At 41.5% G+C, this 22,028-nt stretch overlaps 1 protein-coding gene, 1 long non-coding RNA gene and 1 other non-coding gene across 3 annotated transcripts; all 3 read left to right on the top strand.

The window, feature by feature from the left end:
- The first annotated feature begins 411 nt into the window (after positions 1-411).
- LOC132870800 (uncharacterized) lies at positions 412-7,323 on the top strand. Its single transcript, XR_009651201.1, has 6 exons — positions 412-484; positions 745-785; positions 4,482-4,529; positions 6,703-6,779; positions 6,975-7,031; positions 7,214-7,323. It is a non-coding gene; the product is annotated as an uncharacterized LOC132870800 (long non-coding RNA).
- LOC132871066 (small nucleolar RNA SNORD52) lies at positions 6,829-6,892 on the top strand. The gene has a single exon (XR_009651255.1). It is a non-coding gene; the product is annotated as a small nucleolar RNA SNORD52 (small nucleolar RNA).
- Positions 7,324-14,102: 6,779 nt separating the features above from the next.
- On the top strand, positions 14,103-21,409 carry c22h6orf47 (chromosome 22 C6orf47 homolog). The gene is made up of 2 exons (XM_060904676.1): positions 14,103-15,417; positions 20,276-21,409. The coding sequence occupies exon 1, from the start codon at positions 14,492-14,494 to the stop codon at positions 15,398-15,400; it is 909 nt and encodes a 302-aa protein (XP_060760659.1). The 5' UTR covers positions 14,103-14,491; the 3' UTR covers positions 15,401-15,417; positions 20,276-21,409.
- Positions 21,410-22,028: the final 619 nt, after the last annotated feature.

Raw genomic sequence — 22,028 nt, 5'->3', positions numbered from 1 at the left:
TATTAACATCAGGGGTGCCAATAATTGTGGCACACATGATTTCATGTAAAAGAATTATTTCTTCATGTGGGATTTTTTTTCCCACTGAATAAACGCACTTGAATTAAAGGTTGGATTTTTCTCTTTTTTTGCATTGTTGTCCTATATTATTATTATTATTATTATTTGTTTTAAATGAATTTATTAGAAGCCTAAGAACATATCTTAACGAGGGGTGCCAATAATTGTGGAGGGCGCTGTATATGTATGTAATCTCCTGGTTTTTTTTTTAATAAACTCTTGTTAATTTGAAGTTAATTTTAAAAATCGTCTCCTGAATAAACCATTTTAATATCTGACGTTCATTTATTAAAAATGTTAAATAATAATAATTTTAATCAGGCAGTTGATTTGACGCCCCTGTTACTGAGTAAGGACCCCAATAAAGCCTGGCGCGGGGCTCTCTGTTCCTTCTCTGGGTGTGAGTGAGTTGTCTGTGCGGCAGGTTAGTGGAGGAAATATGTTTCTAAAACGCTTTCTTTACAAAGTATTATTGTTTAAATCTTTGCATGGTACAGTGTGTTATTTAATAATTATTTATTCTTGAGTGAACTAATTGTTAGAAAACCGCGCGCCTTTCTGTAAGGAGCTGGTTTTCCAAAATGGCGGCCACCTCGTGCTGCCATGGTGATCATTAAAGGGTGGAAATGTGTGTAGTGAAGTTTTTCTTAGTAAAACTCATATTTTATTTTTTTTTCTTTGTAGGTTTGCAGATATGGGCCTCGGCTACAGATGTGATGAAAAGGGTGAGTGATTTCCTACAATACTCTTTAAGCTAACGGCATTTTTTTCACCCAGGGTACACATTTGGAGAAATAAGATGTTATTAGATTATATAGAATTTTATTGATCCCTTTGGGAGGGTTCCCTCAGGGAAATAAAATTCCAGTAGCATCATTACAAGATAAACAGAGAATAGAAATAGAGAAAAAACTTCTAGATAAATTAAACTAGGTATTTGCATATGAGTGATTCCACGCTTATGGGTACTGAAATGGGGACATGAACTTATTTTTAAAAATTCACCTAAACCCATTTCTTTTTTTTACCATCAGGTCGCAAAACATGTAATCTTTAATGATTGATATGTTAATAGATAACTTTAATTTTCTGAGATGTAATAAAAACATATTTATATGCCAAAGTCAGAACATAACAGAAGTGTTGTGGACATATATATTCTCAATTTTAACAATGTAGAATTACTTTTTGAAACATAGGAAGGTGATGTTTTAGCAAATATAATTAATAAACATGTGTAGTAGAATAAACATACACATTCTTTCAATAAGATTAACATGGTATATAGCTAGATTGTAATTAATTTGTAACAGACGCGAGATGGACAATCGTAACAGAAGTAATGGAACAGACATCATTTTGGAACTCATAGGCTTGACTTTGGCATATAAATATGTTTTTATTACATCTCAGAAAATTAAAGTTATCTTTTAACATATCATTCGTTAAAGATTACATGTTTTGTGACCTGATGGTAAAAAAAGAAATGGTTTTAGGTGAATAAGTTCATGTCCCCATTTCAGTACCCATAAGCGTGGAATCACTCGTATACAAATATAATTAAGAATAAGAGAGGGAGGGGAAAAAGGGGCCAGTGGAAGAGGTATTGCACATTCAGGCCTAGAAATTCATATATTTTTTTTCACCAGCCAGCTGGTGTCACAGTCTGAATTTACCAACTTGGTATAATTTGGCCTAGTCTGAATTTACCAGCCTAATATGAGATTTATGTTCATACTTAAATTATTTTCACTTTATCTTGATGAATATTGACTTGTTTAAGTAAGACTCCTCATGATTATAATAATTTAGTTATTCTCTCAAATTTACCAACTTGGTATAATTAGACTGCTGTCATTGGGCCTAGTCAGAATTTACCAGCCCAATAGGATATGGGATTTACGTTCATACTTGATCCACAAATAAATTTTCACTTTGTCTTGATGAATGAATGACCCGTGTTTTAGACCCCGTCCACACGTAGCCGGGTATCTGCTAAATCGAAGATATTTTTCTACGTTTTGGCCTGTCATCCACATGAAAACACATCAAAAACGAATATTTAAAAAAACTCCGGGCAAAGTGAAGATTTTTGAAAACTCCGTGTATGCCTTTTCGTGTAGACAGAGATAACCGGAGTTTTGCGTTTTAGAACGTCACAATCTGCGCCAAAAAAAATGACAACAAATCTGCCCTGACGTCAAACGTGCGACCTTTGTTTACTGCAGAAGCCAGATTAAGCATGGACTTAAGCTACCCGCACACCACGGCGATCCACGCGGTACCGAACCGACCCATTTCAGAGCCGACTCCCGACAGGGCACGCACATATACCCCGACTGCTGACGAGTGCAGTCGCGATTGAAGCGACACGTGACAACTTAATAGCTTTGTGATTGGCTATTGGATATAGTTACTGTTAAATCCAACACTTGAAGATGCTACAGGCTGAATTACAAATGACACAACACGGAATATGTAGCGCACTATCTAGGCTGCATGAGCTATTATTTCCAACCTTAAATAGTGCACTTATATAGGGGAGTTAAAGCGATTTGGAATTCAGCCACACAACTTGAGCAGAGTGGCTTTCCAGCCCACTGTGTCTATGGATAAAGCTTCAGTCTGTGGAATTACAGTATATACCTGCATTAGGTGCTACCAACACGTATTTCTCGCGCTAGAAATTGTGTTTAATGATGTCACGTGTTATATGCGAAAGATATGATTGGCTATTGCTAGCGACTCTCGCCGATCAGTCTGGCTCCCGATTAGTTTTTCGAATCGGCTGTGAGATGAGTCGGTACCATCGAAAACTAGTCTTTACGCCTGACTCGCGACTTCAGTTGGCTCGGTACGCTGAAAATTGGCGTAGTGTGCGGCTAGCTAAAGAGTAATGGGTCGGAGTAGTGCCTTGAAAGCGTTAATTATTGTGCAGGTGCTATTTACATGTTTAATTTTAGAAGCCCAACTACTGCTCCAAGAGCACAGGCGATGTGATTAGGGGGGAGGATTTGGGGAAATAACCATCTACAGGTTTGGAATGCTTATGAATGTGATTGAAAACGCAGATGTTCGGTTATGTGTGGAAGGGATTTTTTTCGAAGACGAGGTGGTGTGGATAAAACATTTTTATAAACGGAGGGGGGGAAAATGTTCGGTTTTAAAAATACCCGGCTACGTGTGTACATGGCATTAGTTCCAGTTTATGCACTAAGTAGGCTGATCAGGACCAGCCAGCAGCCGGGAATGATGAACTTTATCTTCATGAATATTGATTTGTTTAAGTATATTGAGGTTTTTCACCCACATGACCAAGTCATGTGATGCATCGTTAGGCTGCCATTTTGGATGTCACGGCTCGAATCGGTTGAATGCGAGGAAGGCGACAAACGAAAAACATAAAAGAAAAAGGAGCGAGATGCAGAAAACACCTTCACTATCCAGCGACGTAGGGCATTTACAGGGCGAGCAGAGGGAGAGGGATTTGTAAAAATTGAGGTTAGCAGGCTTAGAGAACGACGTTTACCTGCTTCCACCAGGATTGTTCACTGACGTACGGAAGTACACGAAGCCCTCGTCTTTACCTGACTTCGGCCCACATGATCTGTATACCTATGTCGTTAAAAACCCATCGCCATACACAGGTATTGATCTGAAAGCGTATAAGAGTTTGGATGCCTACAAATATTTTGTCAGGCTGGGTAACATGCCTACATCAGCGGGTCGTCCCTGGAGCCGGTGGTCGCCATCTTATTACAGCTTTCGGTCCTCAGGATAAACAATGTTATTAAATATCATTGAAATAACTTCTTAGTCTGTTGAGACATGGCCCGTTATAAATTTGCTGTTACCAGGCAATGACCAAGAACTGTATTATTAGGGTCGGTGTCTGTGTTGTAGCGGTGCACTAGCAGCTAGCTGTTGGCACTAGCTAATGTCAACAACATCGTAGCTAGTATGTTACTGTAGCAATGTTTACGTTCAGTCATTTGGATGACTGTTAAAACCTTTCAGTCTCAAGTTCTTCTTTTACTGTATTTACTAGTTTACTGTAATTATGATCCGGCAGCTATTTACACCGGATCCAGTGTAAATAGCTGCCGGAGCGCACTCCGGCTTGCTCCCCCTCAAATTAAGCAGCGCGCTCCGGCTTGTGAAATATATGTGAAAACAAAATGCACTGACTAAAAATCTGAGAACTAAACTTTCAAAAATGACTATTTTGGAGCAGAAATGTGTACCCTGATTGAAAAAATGGCATTTTTGTTTATGAACATGTGCTGATGATCCATTAGACTAGAGTCTCTGAATGCATCATGAAGATCTTCACACTAAACTGAACATGATTCTGCTGTATGCACTGACTTAAATTGGTACTTTTCCAGCAAGACATTTATTTTTTTTTTTTATTGTTTTAGGCACTACAGAATGGTCTGAAGACGTCACCTAGTAGTTTTTATTCTCTGGTAAGTGCGTTTATGTACACTAGGATTTTTTTTTTTCTTCCTCCAATATAACTTTGCACTTGGTAGTTTAGTGTGTTTATATGTGGATCATAAAACGCTTGGTGTGTGGTTATAGGAAAATGATCAACAGTGGGGTGGTGGTTACTGCAGGGCTCGACATTAAAGTGCATATCACGGGTAAATTCAGGAGCGAGATCAATGTAATTCTATCTTGTATTAAACTTTGGTCAAATGTCACATTTTGCGCAATTTTTTTTACCTTGCGCAATACGAGAAATTCAGTTGAAATCGAGCCATTTGAGGCGAATTGGTCCGCTTCTGAAAAAACTTGGCACATTGATTTTCGTGACGTTGCGTGCGGGATGCCTCCCTCTGAATCCTGCGCCAGCACTCGTTTGTTTGAGAAAACGACCTGGTGGTTTTCTGCAAATTTCTTCGTTATCACATAATTATTTAAAATGTTTAACAGGTGTATCGTAGGAGGGTGTAGCAACACCAATCTTGATGGGATTAGTACTCATCGTTTCCCAAAAACCGGCCAATGGGAGCGCTTGGTCTACACAGGCTGTGCACTGAAACCGTGCAAAGCTCTCGCAGCCTGCTGGCGCTTCCGCAGGTGACGTCACGAATCTGGCTCCAGACTCCCTTGGGATTTTTCCAGATGCATTTATTTTATTTTTATTTCTGTTGTAGACAGATGGCCTTGTGCAAAATTACCCTTCTGGATGAGTGTAAAAGGACGTACTTTCATGTAAAAACAAAACACGAAATTGGTCCAGAATATGCACTAACTTTTTTTTTAATCCAGTCAAGCAAGCAGCAAGATTTTTTTTTTTTCCCTTGTCCTGACCATAACCTTTTTATTACTATGTATTTGAGTTCAGCGAAAGAAAACTGGTTAAAGTTTATTAAAAAGCGGGTATAGTTATGATTATGCTTTAACAATAACTTCTCAATAAATCTTGAACTTTAACTGTAACAAAAAACAAACTATCCAGTGCCCAATAATGGTGTGCACGTGCGGTGGTCTAACCCATTACCTGATCTGCAGTTTTAAGAGTCGGCCTCACCCAAATTCAAAGCTTCTGGAGGGGATAGTTAAATTTTGATTAATCCTGAAATATAAAATAATTTGAAGAAATGAAACAAAGAAAACAAGTTGGACATAAGGGTGATAGAATCACATTGTGAATGAAAACAAACTGTAAGTGGGTTTGGCATGGTCATAAAATTCCCCTGAAATATTTTACAACATTTGTGATGGTTAATGTGACCCATACAAAAGAGAGCCAATTAATGTCTGAATGAAATGAAGAAAATTCTCCAGATACCTTGGAGGTAGTTGGTTGCCACTTCAAAAATTTCCATTCATGTCCTTGGTTGTCCATCGTTTTCGATAATGCTTTGTCTTTGCGTAATTTTATCAAGAGATGGGTTTGTGCAAAGGACCTGTTTTAAGTGGAAAAGCCGTTGCATTGGGGCAGACCCACTCTCTTGGCCTCAGAAGTCAGGATCCAGTGGGATGAAGTCATCATGACTGGTGATTTCCTTAGCTGCAGTGGATGGCCATGATGTCTTTGGTGCCCTGTCATGCCCTATGCTCTCCACAAAGCGTTGCAGAACTGCCTTCCTGGCCGTTGATCTAATCTCCTCCGCCCAGTCCACCAGAACTGACTCACATGCTGGGTGGGCATCCCTAAGTTTCACTCTGTCTAGCGAGCATGCAGCTTGACAGAAGGGTCCATTAATCTAATAACCTAGATATTACAATGGTGTTATTTTTACATGTGCACCTGTTGTACTTGGCTTCCCCAGAATTTCAGTAGCAATGTGGCCAGATCACTGAAATGACTGAACTGGTTTTGTTGGGACTTTGTCAACTCTTGAATAATTAATATAAAAACAGTGATTTAACAAATTCAGGTTGTCCCATCGGACAGGTAGATGCGGGTTTGACTTGTCCGGACCAAACATTTGGTTGTCTCGGACAGTCGGACTACTGTTAATGTCGAGCCCTGCACTGTTCTCACCCAGAAGGTTGTTTGATTTTCCCACAATTTCATGTCATGAAGTGTCGTATTTCTCCAACACCACTGCAATTTGCCAAACTCATGGTTCTCATCTTATGACTGACCTTTTTTTTTTTTTTTTTTTTTTTAAAATCCTTTTATAGTGGCATTTAATGTTGAGCATCCATGAATCAACTTGGTTCCAGTTTTCAAATGAAAAGAGCTGTGATTCCTGACTGAGGTTGGCTTGATATTTTAAATATTGTGTATATTGGATAATCTCCAGTATGTGTAATGATGAGTCAATAGACTAGAGTCTCTGAGAACATGATGTCCTTTACAGAACACTGAACACATCTACATTTATACACAAGCATTTATTAGTCAAATTTGGCTGTCTTAGTGTGTTTTTGTTTTTTGCCTGGTTGGTGTCTAGAACTTGAGTTTTCTTCAGGGTGGAGTTTTTTGCACCCAGTGTGAAAGATGGCTTTTAGTAAGTATTGACTTTTTATTCTGAATTCCACTGAATATAGTGTTGATGATGATTTGCCTTTATTGGTTCAACTGAAATGAAGTGAAGTTTACTCGCAGCGCACTGAAACACATCTGTCATTTTGGGCTTTAAACATTTTTGCTTTTATGGATGTTTAATTTTGTATACTTTTTTTATTTTAGACTCGTGTTGGAGCATCGATGGTGAGAGCTGTGCATTAGTGTTCATGAATATAACCTGCAATGTTGGTGCTGATGGAGCAACTGATGCAAATAAAGCTCTGAAGTGTGAATCAAGACTGTTTGGGGTTTTTTGTGTCACATTAGGACATAATGTACTAGAAAATAAATCTCTACTTTTTTCCCTTATTTTAAAGATGCCATCAAGTTATTCTTTCACTTTTTTTTGGTTCACAAGGTCATACATTTTATTATATACAGGACCAGTCAAAAGTTTGGACACTTCCTTATCCAGTGGTTTGTTTAAATTGCTTCATGTCTCAAATGATGGATGTTGAGCAGTTCTTGACCATAATATGGAATTGTGGAACAGGGCTATTTACCATTTTATCTCATACATTTAAGAAAGTAAGAGATTGCACTAATTAACTTTCGATGAGAGACCTGTTAATTGAAAAGCATTCCAGGTGACTACCTCATAAAGCTGGTTAAGATAATGCTGATAGTGTGCAAAGCATCAAGGTAAATGCTGGGTACTTTTTGAAAAATCTAAAATATGGAACTTGTTTACCATGTTTTCATAGTTTTGATGTCTTGCAGTCTAGAAAATTTGCAGGTCCTATTTTTCCTTACACATCCTCCTCCAGTCAGTATTTAGTATAATGGCTTGGGTTCAATTTATACAACCCCTGGCAAAAAGTATGGAATCACCAGTCTTGGATGAGCACTCATTCAGACGTTTTATTCTGTAGAACAAACTGAGATCACAAACATGATACAATAATAAAGTCATTCCAGAGTGCAACTTCTTGGCCTTCAGAAACGCTAAAATAAATGAAGAAAATGCATTGTGATAGTCAGCAAATGTTACTTTTATAGACCAAGCACAGGGGAAAAAATGGAATCACTCAATTCTGAGGAAAAAAATATGGAATCACTCAATTTTCAGGTAGAAAATAAGGACTTGCCCAGTCAATTTCCTTTCCCTAAATTGACTCCTGCCTCAGATTAGATCTGCTCGTTAGTCTGCAGTTAGAAACAGCGCAGTTATCACACCTTGGAGGGCTGCTGGACCAAGTGGATTGGCAAGAATCATGGCTCCAACAAGAGAGATGTCTCTTGAAACAAAAGAGAGGATTGTCAAACTTCTTAAAGAAGGTAACTCTGCATGCATGGTTGCTAAAGATGTGGGCTGTTCAGTCAGCTGTATCTAAGATATGGACCAAGTACAAACAGCATGGGAAGGTTTTTAAAGCCAAGCGTACTGGTAGACCAAGGAAGACATCAAAGCGTCAAGACAAAAAACTTAAGGCCATATGTCTTGAAAACCGAAAAAGTACAACAAAACAAATGAAGCTGGAGTCGATGTACAAGTATGTGACCGAACCGTGAGAAACCGCCTAAAGGAAATGGGATTTTCATATAGGAAAGCTAAAAGAAAACCATCATTGAGACCTAAACAGAAAAGAACAAGACTACAATGGGCTAAGGAGAAGCAATCATGGACTGTGGATGACTGGATGAAAGTTATCTTCAGTGATGAATCACGAATCTGCATTGGACAAGGTGATGATGCTGGAACTTTTGTTTGGTGCCGTTCCAGTGAGATTTATGAAGAGGACTGCCTGAAGAAAACATCCAAATTTCCACAATCCTTGATGATATGGGGCTGCATGTCAGGCAAAGGCACTGGGGAGATGGCTGTGGTTACTTCTTCAATAAATGCACAGGTTTACGTTGACATTTTGGACAGTTTTCTTATCCCTTCAATTGAAAAGATGTTTGGGGATGATGAAATAATTTTCCAAGATGACAATGCATCGTGCCATAGAGCAAAAACCGTGAAAGCATTCCTTGGTGAAAGACACATCCAGTCAATGTCATGGCCTGCAAATAGTCCAGATCTCAACCCAATAGAAAACTTGTGGTGGAAATTGAAAAAAATGGTCCGCAACAAGGCTCCGGCCTGCAAAGCTGATCTGGCAACTGCAATCAAAGAGAGTTGGCAGCAGATTGATGAAGAATACTGTTTGTCACTCAAGTCCATGCCTAAGAGACTGCAAGCCGTTATAAAAGCCAGAGGTGGTGCAACTAAGTACTAGTGATGTTTTTAATGTTCTTTTGTTTGTCTGTTTTTCATGATTCCATATTTTTTTCCTCAGAATTGAGTGATTCCATATTTTTTCCCTGTGCTTGGTCTATAAAAGTAACATTTACTGACTTCCACAATGTATTTTCTTCATTTCTTTTCGTGTTTCTGAAGGCCAAGAAGGTGCACTTTGGAATGACTTTATTATTGTATCATGTTTATGATCTGAGTTTGTTCTACAGAATAAAACGTGTGAATGAGTGCTCATTCAAGACTGCTGATTCCATACTTTTTGCCAGGGGTTGTATTTGTAGGTTTTGTGCCTCCCCCCCCCCCCCCAAAAAAAGTCGTAAAACAGCTTTACAGAGACTTTTAAGCATATGAACTAATTTTATCCCTAATGAGCAAGCCTGTGGTGATGGTAGTAAAGAAAAACTCCCTGAGATGACATGAGTGAGGAACCCATCCTCATCTGGGTGATTGATTAGCAACTCCCTCCTAAAGAAAGAAAGCACAACTTTTATTCATCACACACACTTGTGAAATTCCTCTCTGCATTTAACCCATCTGAAGCAATGAGCACACTCACCTACCCAGAGCAGTGGGCAGCCATGCTAACAGCGCCCAGGGAGCAGTTGGGAGTTAGGTGCCTCACTCAAGGGCACCTCAGCCCAAGGCCATCCCATATTAACTTAACCGCATTTCTTTGGACTGTGGGGGAAACCAGAGCATCTCGAGGAAACCCACACAGACACGGGGAGAACATGCAAACTCCATACAGAAAGGCGGCCGCTGGGCTCGAACCCAGAACCTTCTTGCTGTGAAGCGACCGTGCTAACCACTTACACCACCGTGCCGCCCTAAAACTGTTCTATAGAGTCAACTTTCTAACCAGGAAATTAATTTTAGTTTTAACATGAAGTCTGTTTTGTTGACATTGCCAACTGTTCATGAGTGCTGCAGTCCTAAAGTTTATCATGGCAAAACTACATGTCTGTGAAGATTCTCAGGCCCTGTCCACACGGCAACAGATTCAGGTGAATATGATAAAATTGTTTATCGTTTCGGCCTGGCGTCCACACGGCACCGGCGTTTTGGGTGCCCCAAAACGAAATCTTTTGAGAACAGGTTCCAGAGTGGAAAAATCTGGCAACGGCGCCGTTGCGAAGTCGTCTGGATGAGTAGAACGGATTTGTTTACGATGACGTCACAACCACATGACAATCCTGCCAGCAAAAATGGGGGAAAAAAAGGAGCGATCTCACCTCTTCAGATGTTGGTTTAAGTCCGACAATCAATATTTTTGCAAGCTGGTTGACTTTTAAACTGCCTAGCCGCTTTTCATCATAAAAGTCCTACACATCAGAAGAGTGATGTTTTTAGATTTCACTCCAAGATGGTACATATCTACATTTTATCACACAGGCTTTTAACAAAGAAATGCTTCCTAAGATTGAAAGTGACATGCTATGATGTCTATGTATAGCATACGCTGTTGCAAACTGTGGTTGGTAAAAAGAGCAACTGGACTTGCTTGAAGATTCTTGAAGACGTTTCACCTTCTGGATGAAAAGCAATCCTAAGGTGTCGTTGAGTCATCCTGTTGGTGTGGTTCACTGGGGGCTGGGTGTGAACGGCCTGGAGTGTCGTTGGGGTGATCAATGGATTGTTGGTTCTCTCTGTCCTCCTGTGAGTCACTGAAAACAGCTGGGTTTTGGTGTGCATTCAGTTGTCTGGGAAGTGTGCCAAGGACTGCGTTGTAGGTGGCTGATAAATGGTGTCTTAGACCACCACCTCTGTTCAGTGATGGCCATTCCAGGTTGACAAAAATGGCTTCTTTAACTCCTTGCTCATAACAATTCTCTCTGGCTAAAATGTGTATGTTGCAATCCTGAAATGAGTGTCCTTTGTTGTTAAAGGACACTTAGCATGGTCGCCTTACAGCAAGAAGGTTCTGGGTTCAAACCCAGCGGCCGGCGAGGGCCTTTCTGTGTGGAGTTTGCATGTTCTCCCCGTGTCTGTGTGGGTTTCCTCCGGGTGCTCCGGTTTCCCCCCCAAGTCTAAAGACATGCGGTTAAGTTAATATGGGACGGCCTTGGGCTGAGGAGTCCTTGGCACACTTCCCAGACAACTGAATGCACACCAAAACCCAGCTGTTTTCAGTCAGTACGTTTACATGCACATCCAAATCGAGCTGCTGTCGGTAATCGAGCAAAGGGTCCCAGCAGGGGTGCCAGAGAAATCCAATCCTATATGCACACAAGGAAATCGAGCTATTGTGTGAGGTACATTGTGCACCAGAGCCACAGGTGGCGCTACACGCCCCATCGTGTTGGTACACTTCCGGTTGTCGTCATGAAGAAGAGCTATTCAAGAGTGTAAACAAAGTTATCAGTTCCGTGTTCTCCATTGTGCGTTTTTCTCCCAACCATGAATTTTAATATATTCAACTCCTTAAGCTGAATGAGCATGAACTCTGTCTCCTCATTGCTCCAGAAGTGCATGTTTCTGCTCGCCATTTTCTCTTCTTCGTTTGTTCCTCCTGACCTCTTCTGCTGCTCGCTACTACTGTTGTCATGCCGACCGAGGCTGTCGTGTTTCCCGCTTGTGGTCTCGTCACTCGTCACTTCCGGAAGGGGCAGTGCTGAAGTAAGTAGCTCGACTACGTAGCTCAATAGGGTATACATGCACTAAGTCGCTCGGCAAAAATCGCATAATCTAGGTCGTGTAGCTCGATTACGAGAAATCAAGTTCGGTTCAATTTCAGCCTAGCTAAGGTGTTTCCATGGCATTTAGAACTTCGATTTCAGTCGAGCAACGGCAGAAATTCGATTTTCTCTATGTGCATGTAAACGCACTCACTGACTCGCAGGAGGACAGAGAGAACCAACAACCCACTGATCACCCCAACGACTCTCTAGGCCGTTCACACCCAGCCCCCAGTGACCCACAACAACAGGATGACTCAATGACACCTTAGGATTTCTTTTCATCCAGAAGGTGAAACGTCTTCAAGCAAGTCCAGTTGCTCTTTTTACCACCCACACTTTGCAACAGCGTATGCTATGGACCCTTTTCACGTGACGTCACGACAAACGCGGCCGCCATTTTGGACATGTACTACCAGTAGTTTACCACAGCCAACATTGAGGAACGGCAGCAAAGAAAGTGTTTATTTTCAGCAAGACTTCCATCATGCCACTATATTGTTGTGCACCTAGATGTAGTAACCATCAACAAACAAGGCAAGGGTTATCATTTTATCGGATCCCGGTAGATGCTGACCGACGGAGAAGATGGATAGCGGCATACCAACGCTTGTGTAGTGACCACTTTGTTGGAGGTAAGACAAATAAAATTAGCCAGAAAAGGCGTTACATTGCTGTTAACATTCCATTCTAGTTTACTGTAATTATCATCTGGCAGCTATTTACACCGGATCCAGTGTAAATAGCTGCCGGAGCCAACGTCCGAGGTTCCGGAGCGCGCTAGCTCTCGGCCGGCCAGAGCAAGCTCCGGCAAGCTCGGACGTTGGCTCCGGCAGGTATTTACACTGGATCCGGTGTAAATAGCTGCCAGATCATAATTACAGTAAACTAGTAAATACAGTTTTCTGCATCTCGCTCCTTTTTCTTTTATGTTTGTCGCCTTCCTCGCATTCAAACCGATTCGAGCCGAAGTCCACTACATGTCCAAAATGGCGGTCGCGTTTACGAAGGTCACGTGACTGAAAAGGGTCTATACATAGACATCATAGCATGTCACTTTCAATCTTAGGAAGCATTTCTTTGTTTGTTAAAAGCCTGTGTGATAAAATGTAGATATGTCCCATCTTGGAGTGAAATCTAAAAACATCACTCTTCTGATGTGTAGGACTTTTATTATGAAAAGCGGCTAGGCAGTTTAAAAGTCAACCAGCTTGCAAAAATATTGATTTCCGGTATCAGACTCGTACCTCATTTACTTTGAATATTTGCATTATATTATCTAAGTTTTAAAATGTTAGAACAGATTCTACGGTGGAAATTAAGAAATTAATTAATTCAAAGAAGCACTCGGGCTAGTTCACTTCCTTAAACGTCAACGTTGATAGAAAGAATTGACTCAGTGAATCGGATCATTTGATTCATCAACAATAAGAGCCGAGTTATTCGACTCCTAAATGGCTGCTATATATTTTCCCTCTAAACGGACAAAACTTGCCACAGTGATTTATTTTTTTTATCTAAAAATGTTCAATATAATCTTAAATTAATAAAATAACTATTTTTGCATTCACTGTGGTGATGTTTGTGTCCGAGCTTCATTAAAATGATTCACTCTACATTAATGATTCACGTCCTCGCTGACAAACAACTCGGATGGTGAAAAGGTTTCTGGATGAAATCGCGATTTAAGAGATTTATTTACAATAAAGAAATAAAATAAATCGGCTTGTGTATTCGATTCACGTCAAAGAACCGACTCGTACGTGAGTGAATCATCACTCGTGTGAGCTTAGCACTGAGGCTAGTCGTTGTTTGCTAGGCTCCAGTTAGCCTTTTTTTTTTTTTCCTGAAAGTCTACGATGTAGGCAGCTATATTAAGCAAATTTGGCAGTAATAATGACTTAATTTTGTATAGATATATATTTGACTGAGTTAGATAGTTTATTTTAAATAATTTTGCTAATATTGGCTTGAGAAAGAGCTAATGCTAAAGGTGCTATGCTAGGCTAGATGGATAAAGACATCAGCGTTGGCTCTTAAAGTGACTAATTTTTGTAATTTGTGTGTTCAGATATCGCAAGAATTGCACGTAAGTTAACCTCGATTGTATATTTATTAATTTTAACCTTTAATGTGTGGTTAACTATTAGATAACTAGCCGTATTTTTTATTTTTTAGGGCGGGTGTGTCCTAAATCAGTTTGACTCTTCCTTGGGTCTTATAAACAAAGTACAGGTGTGGCAGTGAGCAACGCCTTTGATTTAACGTCTTTCATTTTTTTGCATAAAACAAACAACCTTTAGTAAAGCGTTCAAGCCAAATCTGACCGTCCTACCTAATGTTTTAATAGTTTATATATCATGTAGAGGTGTTTAATGATGAGATTAGGGTTATTCTAAGTTGAGTTGAAGCAAATAAGCTTCTCAGGTGACTTGGGTGATTTGGACACATTGGAGAAAGAAAAGAGAACAGAACAGAAAAGCCATGTCAGTTGTCGTAGGACGAGTTTGGGCATGGATCAACCCAGGGAACTTGTATCGGCCTTGGACCAGCAAACCCAAAAGTGAGAGAAATCTTCCAGGTGAGGGTCAGGAGAAAAGCAGATGGAGTCTGAGAGGGTTAACCTCTTGGGTTTGGGGTGGATGGAGAAACCAAAGTGACCAAAAAACCCCAACGGAGGAATACTGGGAAGCTCCAGAAGAGATTCTTAAACCTTTAGAAGTAGAAGTTCTGAGCGCAGAAAGCCTTCTCGAGGGGCAAAATCGTCCACGATGGTGGAAGCGGATAATCGGCTCCGTGTTTCATTTATGGCCGTCGTCATCCAAGGTCAGCGGATGCAGTCAGAGGAACGAAGGGTCGTGGGATTCTGACGCAAAAGATGCCGATTTTTCAGATTACGGAACCCCGCCGCCTTCTCCCGTGCCCCTTTCTCAAAGGTCCGCTACATTCCGGTTCTTCGCTCAGTCGTGGTCTGGAGAAATTCTCCCAGAGCATTATGAGATCTGTTTCAATTTCCTTCGCCACCTGTTTGACCTGTTTGTAGTCGGCTTTCTTTGGACGGTCTCACCGCCTGCCAAGTTTGTCCTGGATGTTCTGGGTGTCCAGGGTACACTGAAGCTCTGGCTCCATGGCATGGCCATGTTCCTCGTGGCCTCTGTAGGAATGGCCGGCCTGCTGTGGTTAGTTCAGGAGTACCTGCCTCAGTTCGCGCTGGTTTATGGCATCATCCAGGCGCTGGTCATTTCCGTCAGTGTGCGGCAGAGCGTGATTTTGGGGACCGAAGATGAAGGGGAGGATGGGAATGAAGAAGAGGGCAGCGAGGAAGAAACGGAAGACACTTTGGCGCAGAGTCAAAGCAGTAGCACTGCCAGCAAAATTGTGAATGTGTCTTGAAGACAGAAGGTCTTTGGGTAGGTGTTTCGCTTCACATACATTCAATAATCGTTCACTTTCATTCTCACATTGGAGGCAGGAAGTTATATTGTGATACTAGAATATAAATACCAGAATATTCCAGAAAATAGTCACCATTTAGGAGCTGAAGGCAAAGTCGATCGCAGTTCTTGATCTTAAGGCAGCATAATGATGCCTCTTTCTTTTATAAAGTTCCTTATTTCAGGCAAATTTAAAGATGCATTGCTCATTTCTTGCTTGAAATATTGGCAAGGCTCGACATTTAACAGTAGTCCGACTGTCCGGGACAACCAAATGTTTGGTCTGGACAAGTCAAATAAATCCACATCTGCATGTCCGACAGGACAAGTCGAATATTTGTTAAATCACTGTTTTTACAGTAATTGTTCAAGAGTTGCATCAATAAAGTTCCAACAAAACCAGTTCCTTCCCCTCAGCGATCCAGCCGTATTATTGTTTACGAAATTCCGGAGAAGCCGAGTACAGCAGGTGTGCGTGTGTAAAAATAACCACGTCGTAATATCCAATTATTGATTATTAGACTTGCCGTAATCAGAGACATGGCAATCAAACACGTCAATAAAATAAATATCTGTGGTGAATTTTGATTTCATTCGGCCGTTCATTGTATTTTTCTTTTCGCATTAACCATCACAAATGTCGTAAAATATTTCGGGGGAATTTCACAACAGAGCCGAACTCGCTTACAGTTTTTCATTCACAATGTGATTCTGTCCCCCTTATCATGTCCAACTTGTTTTCTTTTTTCGGCGTCATTTCATTAGTATAGGTAATCGTATGGGGCCAAGTCAAATTAAGGATTGATTTCCAAGTTTTGAAAATTCAAAACTTTGAAATCACGAGTGAAATTGATCCTTAATTTTACGAGGAACCATACGATTACTTGTTTATAATATATAGGGCCAAATTCATACTTCGGAAGCCATTCAAGTTCACAACATTTGTCATTCACGTTTTCTGAACCAATCAGGGCGTAAGACTATCTTGCACGTTTGAATCAGTTTCTAAAGCGTCTTTCGTCATGACACGGCGACACGACACGAAGATTTTGAAAGTCTCATCTCATTATCTCTCGCCGCTTTATCCTGTTCTACAGGGTCGCAGGCAAGCTGGAGCCTATCCCAGCTGACTACGGGCGAAAGGCGGGGTACACCCTGGACAAGTCGCCAGGTCATCACAGGGCTGACACATAGACAACCATTCACACTCACATTCACACCTACGCTCAATTTAGAGTCACCAGTTAACCTAACCTGCATGTCTTTGGACTGTGGGGGAAACCGGAGCACCCGGAGGAAACCCACGCGGACACGGGGAGAACATGCAAACTCCACACAGAAAGGCCCTCGCCGGCCACGGGGCTCGAACCCGGACCTTCTTGCTGTGAGGCGACAGCGCTAACCACTACACCACCGTGCCGCCCGGATTTTGAAAGTGGTTTACAAAATTTTATTGGAACTTCTTTACAAAAGCCTGCCTTACTTTAAGAGAGTCTGGTTCGTAGTTTCCCCATTTTCTTTCGTCACTTCTGCATAAAACCGCGATAGCACCTTGTCAGCATTCGTACACCACTAGAGAGTCGCTTATTTGTCTTTCTGCGGCCCATTTCTTAAACACGCAAAGCCAAAAATTCGTACTTTTTTTGGTATTTTTCATTTTCGCGTGCAGCTTTCAACTGGTTTATCATTTCTTCGTCAAATATAGTGAAACGCGGCATTGCTGAGTCAGCAGAGTCGGCCATTTTGTTGACAAAATTTGCTAATTTTTGTAACTGTAACCAAGCAATGAACTAGCCAATAGCGTTTCAGAAATACGGCCCCGTGTTAAGGAAAAAAGCCCTTGTTGATTGACCATCAGAATTGAGTAATATGGCCCTATTATCATATAGAATTAATTTATACTTCACGTTTTATTGGATTAATCAAGATTTAACTTGATTTCCTCTGGAAGCTTTGAATTTAAGTGAGTCTCAGTCTTTTAAAATTGCAGATCAGGTAATGAGTTATAACAACAAACGCACCATACTGGGGCATTGGATAGTTTTTTGCTTATTGTTTACAGTTTAAGTTTATGGAAATTATAAATCATTAAAGCGTAATGATTATCATAACTATACCTGCTTTTTGATCAACTTTGTTAACCAGTTTTCTTTCACTGAACTAGTTACAGGTTATGGTCAGGACCAGTGACCAGTCTTGCTGCTTGTCTGACTGGACGAGTCGATTTAAAGAGTTAATGTCGAGCCTTGATTGGCTACACGGATTTCCAGTGGTACCGTCCATATCCGTGAGCTTTCAGAAAGCGCGAACAAATCCAGATGAAATGAATATAGAGTACAGACAGAAGGCTCTGTTCGTATCCATGTAGTCAAATACAGCATTAGTTAAAATGACGTTAACACTTAAATGGTAGAAACCATTTATTCACAAAACATACATCATACGTGCAAGATGATTTACAGGACGGTCTCAACCTGTTCGCCATCGTGTTCAACACACAAAAACCAGGAAGTAACTGCAAGCTTTTGACTCAATTACGCCAGCAGCGGCCACACGTTCAGGAGAAAAATAATTCATAAAGCCAGTATCTCACTGGGCTGCGACAGCTTGCGACAAATCGCGAACGTCATTCGCGAGAGTTTCAAAAGTGTCTTGAAACGTTCGCAGGACTTCTCAATTTCCTCGCATGAGTCGCTCCTTCATCGCTGAAATTAACATGTTCAAAAAACTCGTGCGACAAAATTTCTCTCAAAATAGCCGCAAATGCGTCGCTAGTGTCGCGAAGCGGTCATGAACCCTTCTCAAGTCAGTTTCCGTGAGACAGGAAGTGCGAGTGTATCTCACTGGGCTGCGACTAGTTGGAGACGCAACAATTGCGGTAAAATATCTCATCTCATTATCTCTAGCTGCTTTATCCTGTTCTACAGGGTCGCAGGCAAGCTGGAGCCTATCCCAGCTGACTACGGGCGAAAGGCGGGGTACACCTAGCCTGGGCCCGCCCATCCTAAGCGTGACGCAACATGAGGGCCTGTTGCGAGCTTAGTCTGGCCAGGCAAGCTATCTACAGCTCTTCCAAGCTCCCGAAAAATCGGGAACCAATCAACTTTGAGCATCTCCAACGGCCCTGGGTAGAGGCGTGCTCAAGGCACTGACGTAGTAGAACTGCAACCGGAAGCCATAGATTGTTTACAGAATCTATGCCGGAAGCGCTTCATTCACGCTTCTGCATCTATTACGCATAGATGCTGTATTGAAAGCATTCAACGGGAAGTTCTCATTGAAAACGGAGCAATGAGCAGCCCTTTATTGAAAGGAAGGACGTTTTCGCCTTGCTCCCGACCGGCTTCGGTAAGAGTTTAATCTACCAGTTAGCCCCGTCGCGTCGCATACGTCAGAGGAAAGAGTGATGTGATTGGTTTAAGCTTCGTCACAGCCTTTTCTGGCTTCGACCAGTAGCAAACAGGCATTTCAGGGAGGCGGGTCAACCACGGGCTCTGGGAAACGGTTGGGCTTAATATCTTGGCCAGACTAATAGCTCGTAGAGCTTTGTCGCGTTAGCCAGACTAGAGTACACCCTGGACAAGTCGCCAGGTCATCACAGGGCTGACACATAGGCCAAGTTTACATTAGACCGTATCTGTCTCGTTTTCTTCGCAGATGCACTGTCCGTTTACATTAAACCGCCTGGAAACGCCGGGAAACGGGAATCCGCCAGCGTCCACGTATTCAATCCAGATCGTGTCAGCTCCGGTGCTGTGTAAACATTGAGAATACGCGGATACGCTGTGCTGAGCTCTAGCTGGCGTCGTCATTGGATGACGTCACTGTGACATCCACCTTCCTGATTCGCTGGCGTTGGTCATGTGACGCGACTGCTGAAAAACGGCGCGGACTTCCGCCTTGTATCACCTTTCATTAAAGAGTATAAAAGTATGAAAATACTGCAAATACTGATGCAAATACTGCCCATTGTGTAGTTATGATTGTCTTTAGGCTTGCCATCCTTCCACTTGCAAGTGGTAAGTGATGTGCGCTGAGATCTCACACACAGCGGCTCAGTCCCGAATCGTGGCTCGTGCACTTCACTCGTGCGCTCTGTGAGCTGCGCAGGGCCGGAGTGCGCACCCTCCAGAGGGCACTCGCTGTTCAGGGCGGAGTGATTTGGAGCGCAGGATGCCTGCGGAGCCGAGCGTATCCGTGTATTGGCGTTGCTATGTGCACGCGAATCGTGTATTGGTGTTGCTGTGTGCGCACTAATCGTTTTAAAAATGTTAATCTGATGATCCGCTGATACGGTCTAATGTAAACTTGGCCATAGACACAGACAACCATTCACACTCACATTCACACCTACGCTCAATTTAGAGTCACCAGTTAACCTAACCTGCATGTCTTTGGACTGTGGGGGAAACCGGAGCACCCGGAGGAAACCCACGCGGACACGGGGAGAACATGCAAACTCCGCACAGAAAGGCCCTCGCCGGCCACGAGGCTCGAACCCGGACCTTCTTGCTGTGAGGCGACAGCACTAACCACTACACCACCCGCGGTAAAATATGCGAATATCAATTCAGTGTGATTTCCAAGTGAAAATTGTCGCTAATTCGCATATTTTATCGCAATTGTTGTGTCTCCAACTAGTCGTTGGCTGTCGCGGCCCAATGAGATACTGGCTTTAGTGTTAACATAATTTTGACTCACCCTGTATTTATCACTGAGCGTACGTTACCTAGAACGTTTGTTTTACCAAGTTTGGACGATTTTTTTTTTTTCCTGGTTGCTTGTTTTAAATACATTTAAAATAAACAGTTTAACACGTGTCTTTGTTTTCCAGGCTGTGAGGAGACACTACAAACGGACCACTTGAGCACAAAGTCAGTCCATGAGCCAGACGTCGCTGATTAAGTCGTTATGAAGACACTACAATCTTACCAGCAATTTCTCAATTATATCCACACGGAGTTTCATTCCCACACAAACTGGAGAAAATCCTAAAGCACTGCTGTTTCCATTTATTCCAGTTTTTGAATGGACTTTTTTTTTTTTTTTTTTGAAGAACACGATACTCTAATGATTCATCAGCATTTTGGAAAGTTGCCAGTGAGATTTTTTTTTTTTGGAGAACAACATGCACTGTAAAGGCACTTTTAACACGTACGCACGGGGAAGGAGAGACGGGGAGAGACATGATCCTGCTGTGATATTTACCACATTATTAAAGTTGGTTTTAACCTCCGGAGAGCTGGCAGAGATTTGACTTGAACCTGAAGTGGCTTCGGTGTTCATATCCGCAGCACCAGCTCTTCTTAAATCCTTTTTTTTTTATTAAATACCCCACTCTGAGCTTTACTGAATTCATTTACAGTATTTATATTTAACGAAATTTGTAATTAGAGCAATGATCTTGTGTGTGATTTATATGTGTACTTAGACAGCACATTCATAGTCATGGAGGTTTTTTATTTTATTATTATTATTCTTATTATTATTATTATTTAGGAGTACTTGGGAACATTTTTGTCACTAGACTTGGTCAAGAAAGTGGACTTGCTTTTGACTCTATGGTACACACTAGCCAGGAGCTGGCTGCGTTGTTGTTGTTATTATTATATTTAATCCATTGCTTTCTACCCATGAACATTTCTACTATTATATATGACTTTATTTAATGTGTCTGTTTCTCACTGGGGTTTGCGTATTGTGTATTTGTCTGAGATCACGCTTTTACTTTATTCATATTCACTGTTTTGAATATTTACTACTAATGAGTTTTGTTCTTGTATAATATTTCAGACACACGTGCCTCGGTACAGACCACTAGGGTTTGTTTGTTTTATAGCCATGTTTCACACTAACTTCATACTGGGATTGTTTTAGGTGTCTCTTGCTGCTCCCTCCATCTTTTCTATGACTGGTATTTCAGAGCATGATCAGTACTAAGGTGTTTTAATAAAACTGATATCTACGAGCCTCTAGCATTGTTCTTCAGGCATGTTTTAAATCTGCAGCATTGTTCTGTCCATGTTTAATGCACTTTAAGTTTTTTTTTTTCCCTTTTTTCAGTTTTATGTTTACACTTCATTAAAGTGCCGGATCACAACAAGTCAGATGTGTAGAAATCATCTGCTTTGTAAACTAGGAACGATTGCGATGTCCTTTTGGAGAAGGAACGTGAATAGATGCAGTTGTGTTCAAAATAATAGCAGTGTGTTTTTAAAAACGTGAGTAAAGCTCAAAATCCTTATAATAGTTTTTATTTCCATGCATTGGGAACACTGCACATTATATTCTACATCAAAACATGAAGAAAAATGTATCTCATCTCATTATCTCTAGCCGCTTTATCCTTCTACAGGGTCGCAGGCAAGCTGGAGCCTATCCCAGCTGACTACGGGCGAAAGGCGGGGTACACCCTGGACAAGTCGCCAGGTCATCACAGGGCTGACACATAGACACAGACAACCATTCACACTCACATTCACACCTACGCTCAATTTAGAGTCACCAGTTAACCTAACCTGCATGTCTTTGGACTGTGGGGGAAACCGGAGCACCCGGAGGAAACCCACGCGGACACGGGGAGAACA

This window comes from Neoarius graeffei, chromosome 22, assembly GCF_027579695.1.
Source record: "Neoarius graeffei isolate fNeoGra1 chromosome 22, fNeoGra1.pri, whole genome shotgun sequence".
In the NCBI taxonomy this organism is placed as follows: Eukaryota; Metazoa; Chordata; class Actinopteri; order Siluriformes; family Ariidae; genus Neoarius; species Neoarius graeffei.
This window is presented reverse-complemented; position numbering and strand designations above follow the sequence as displayed.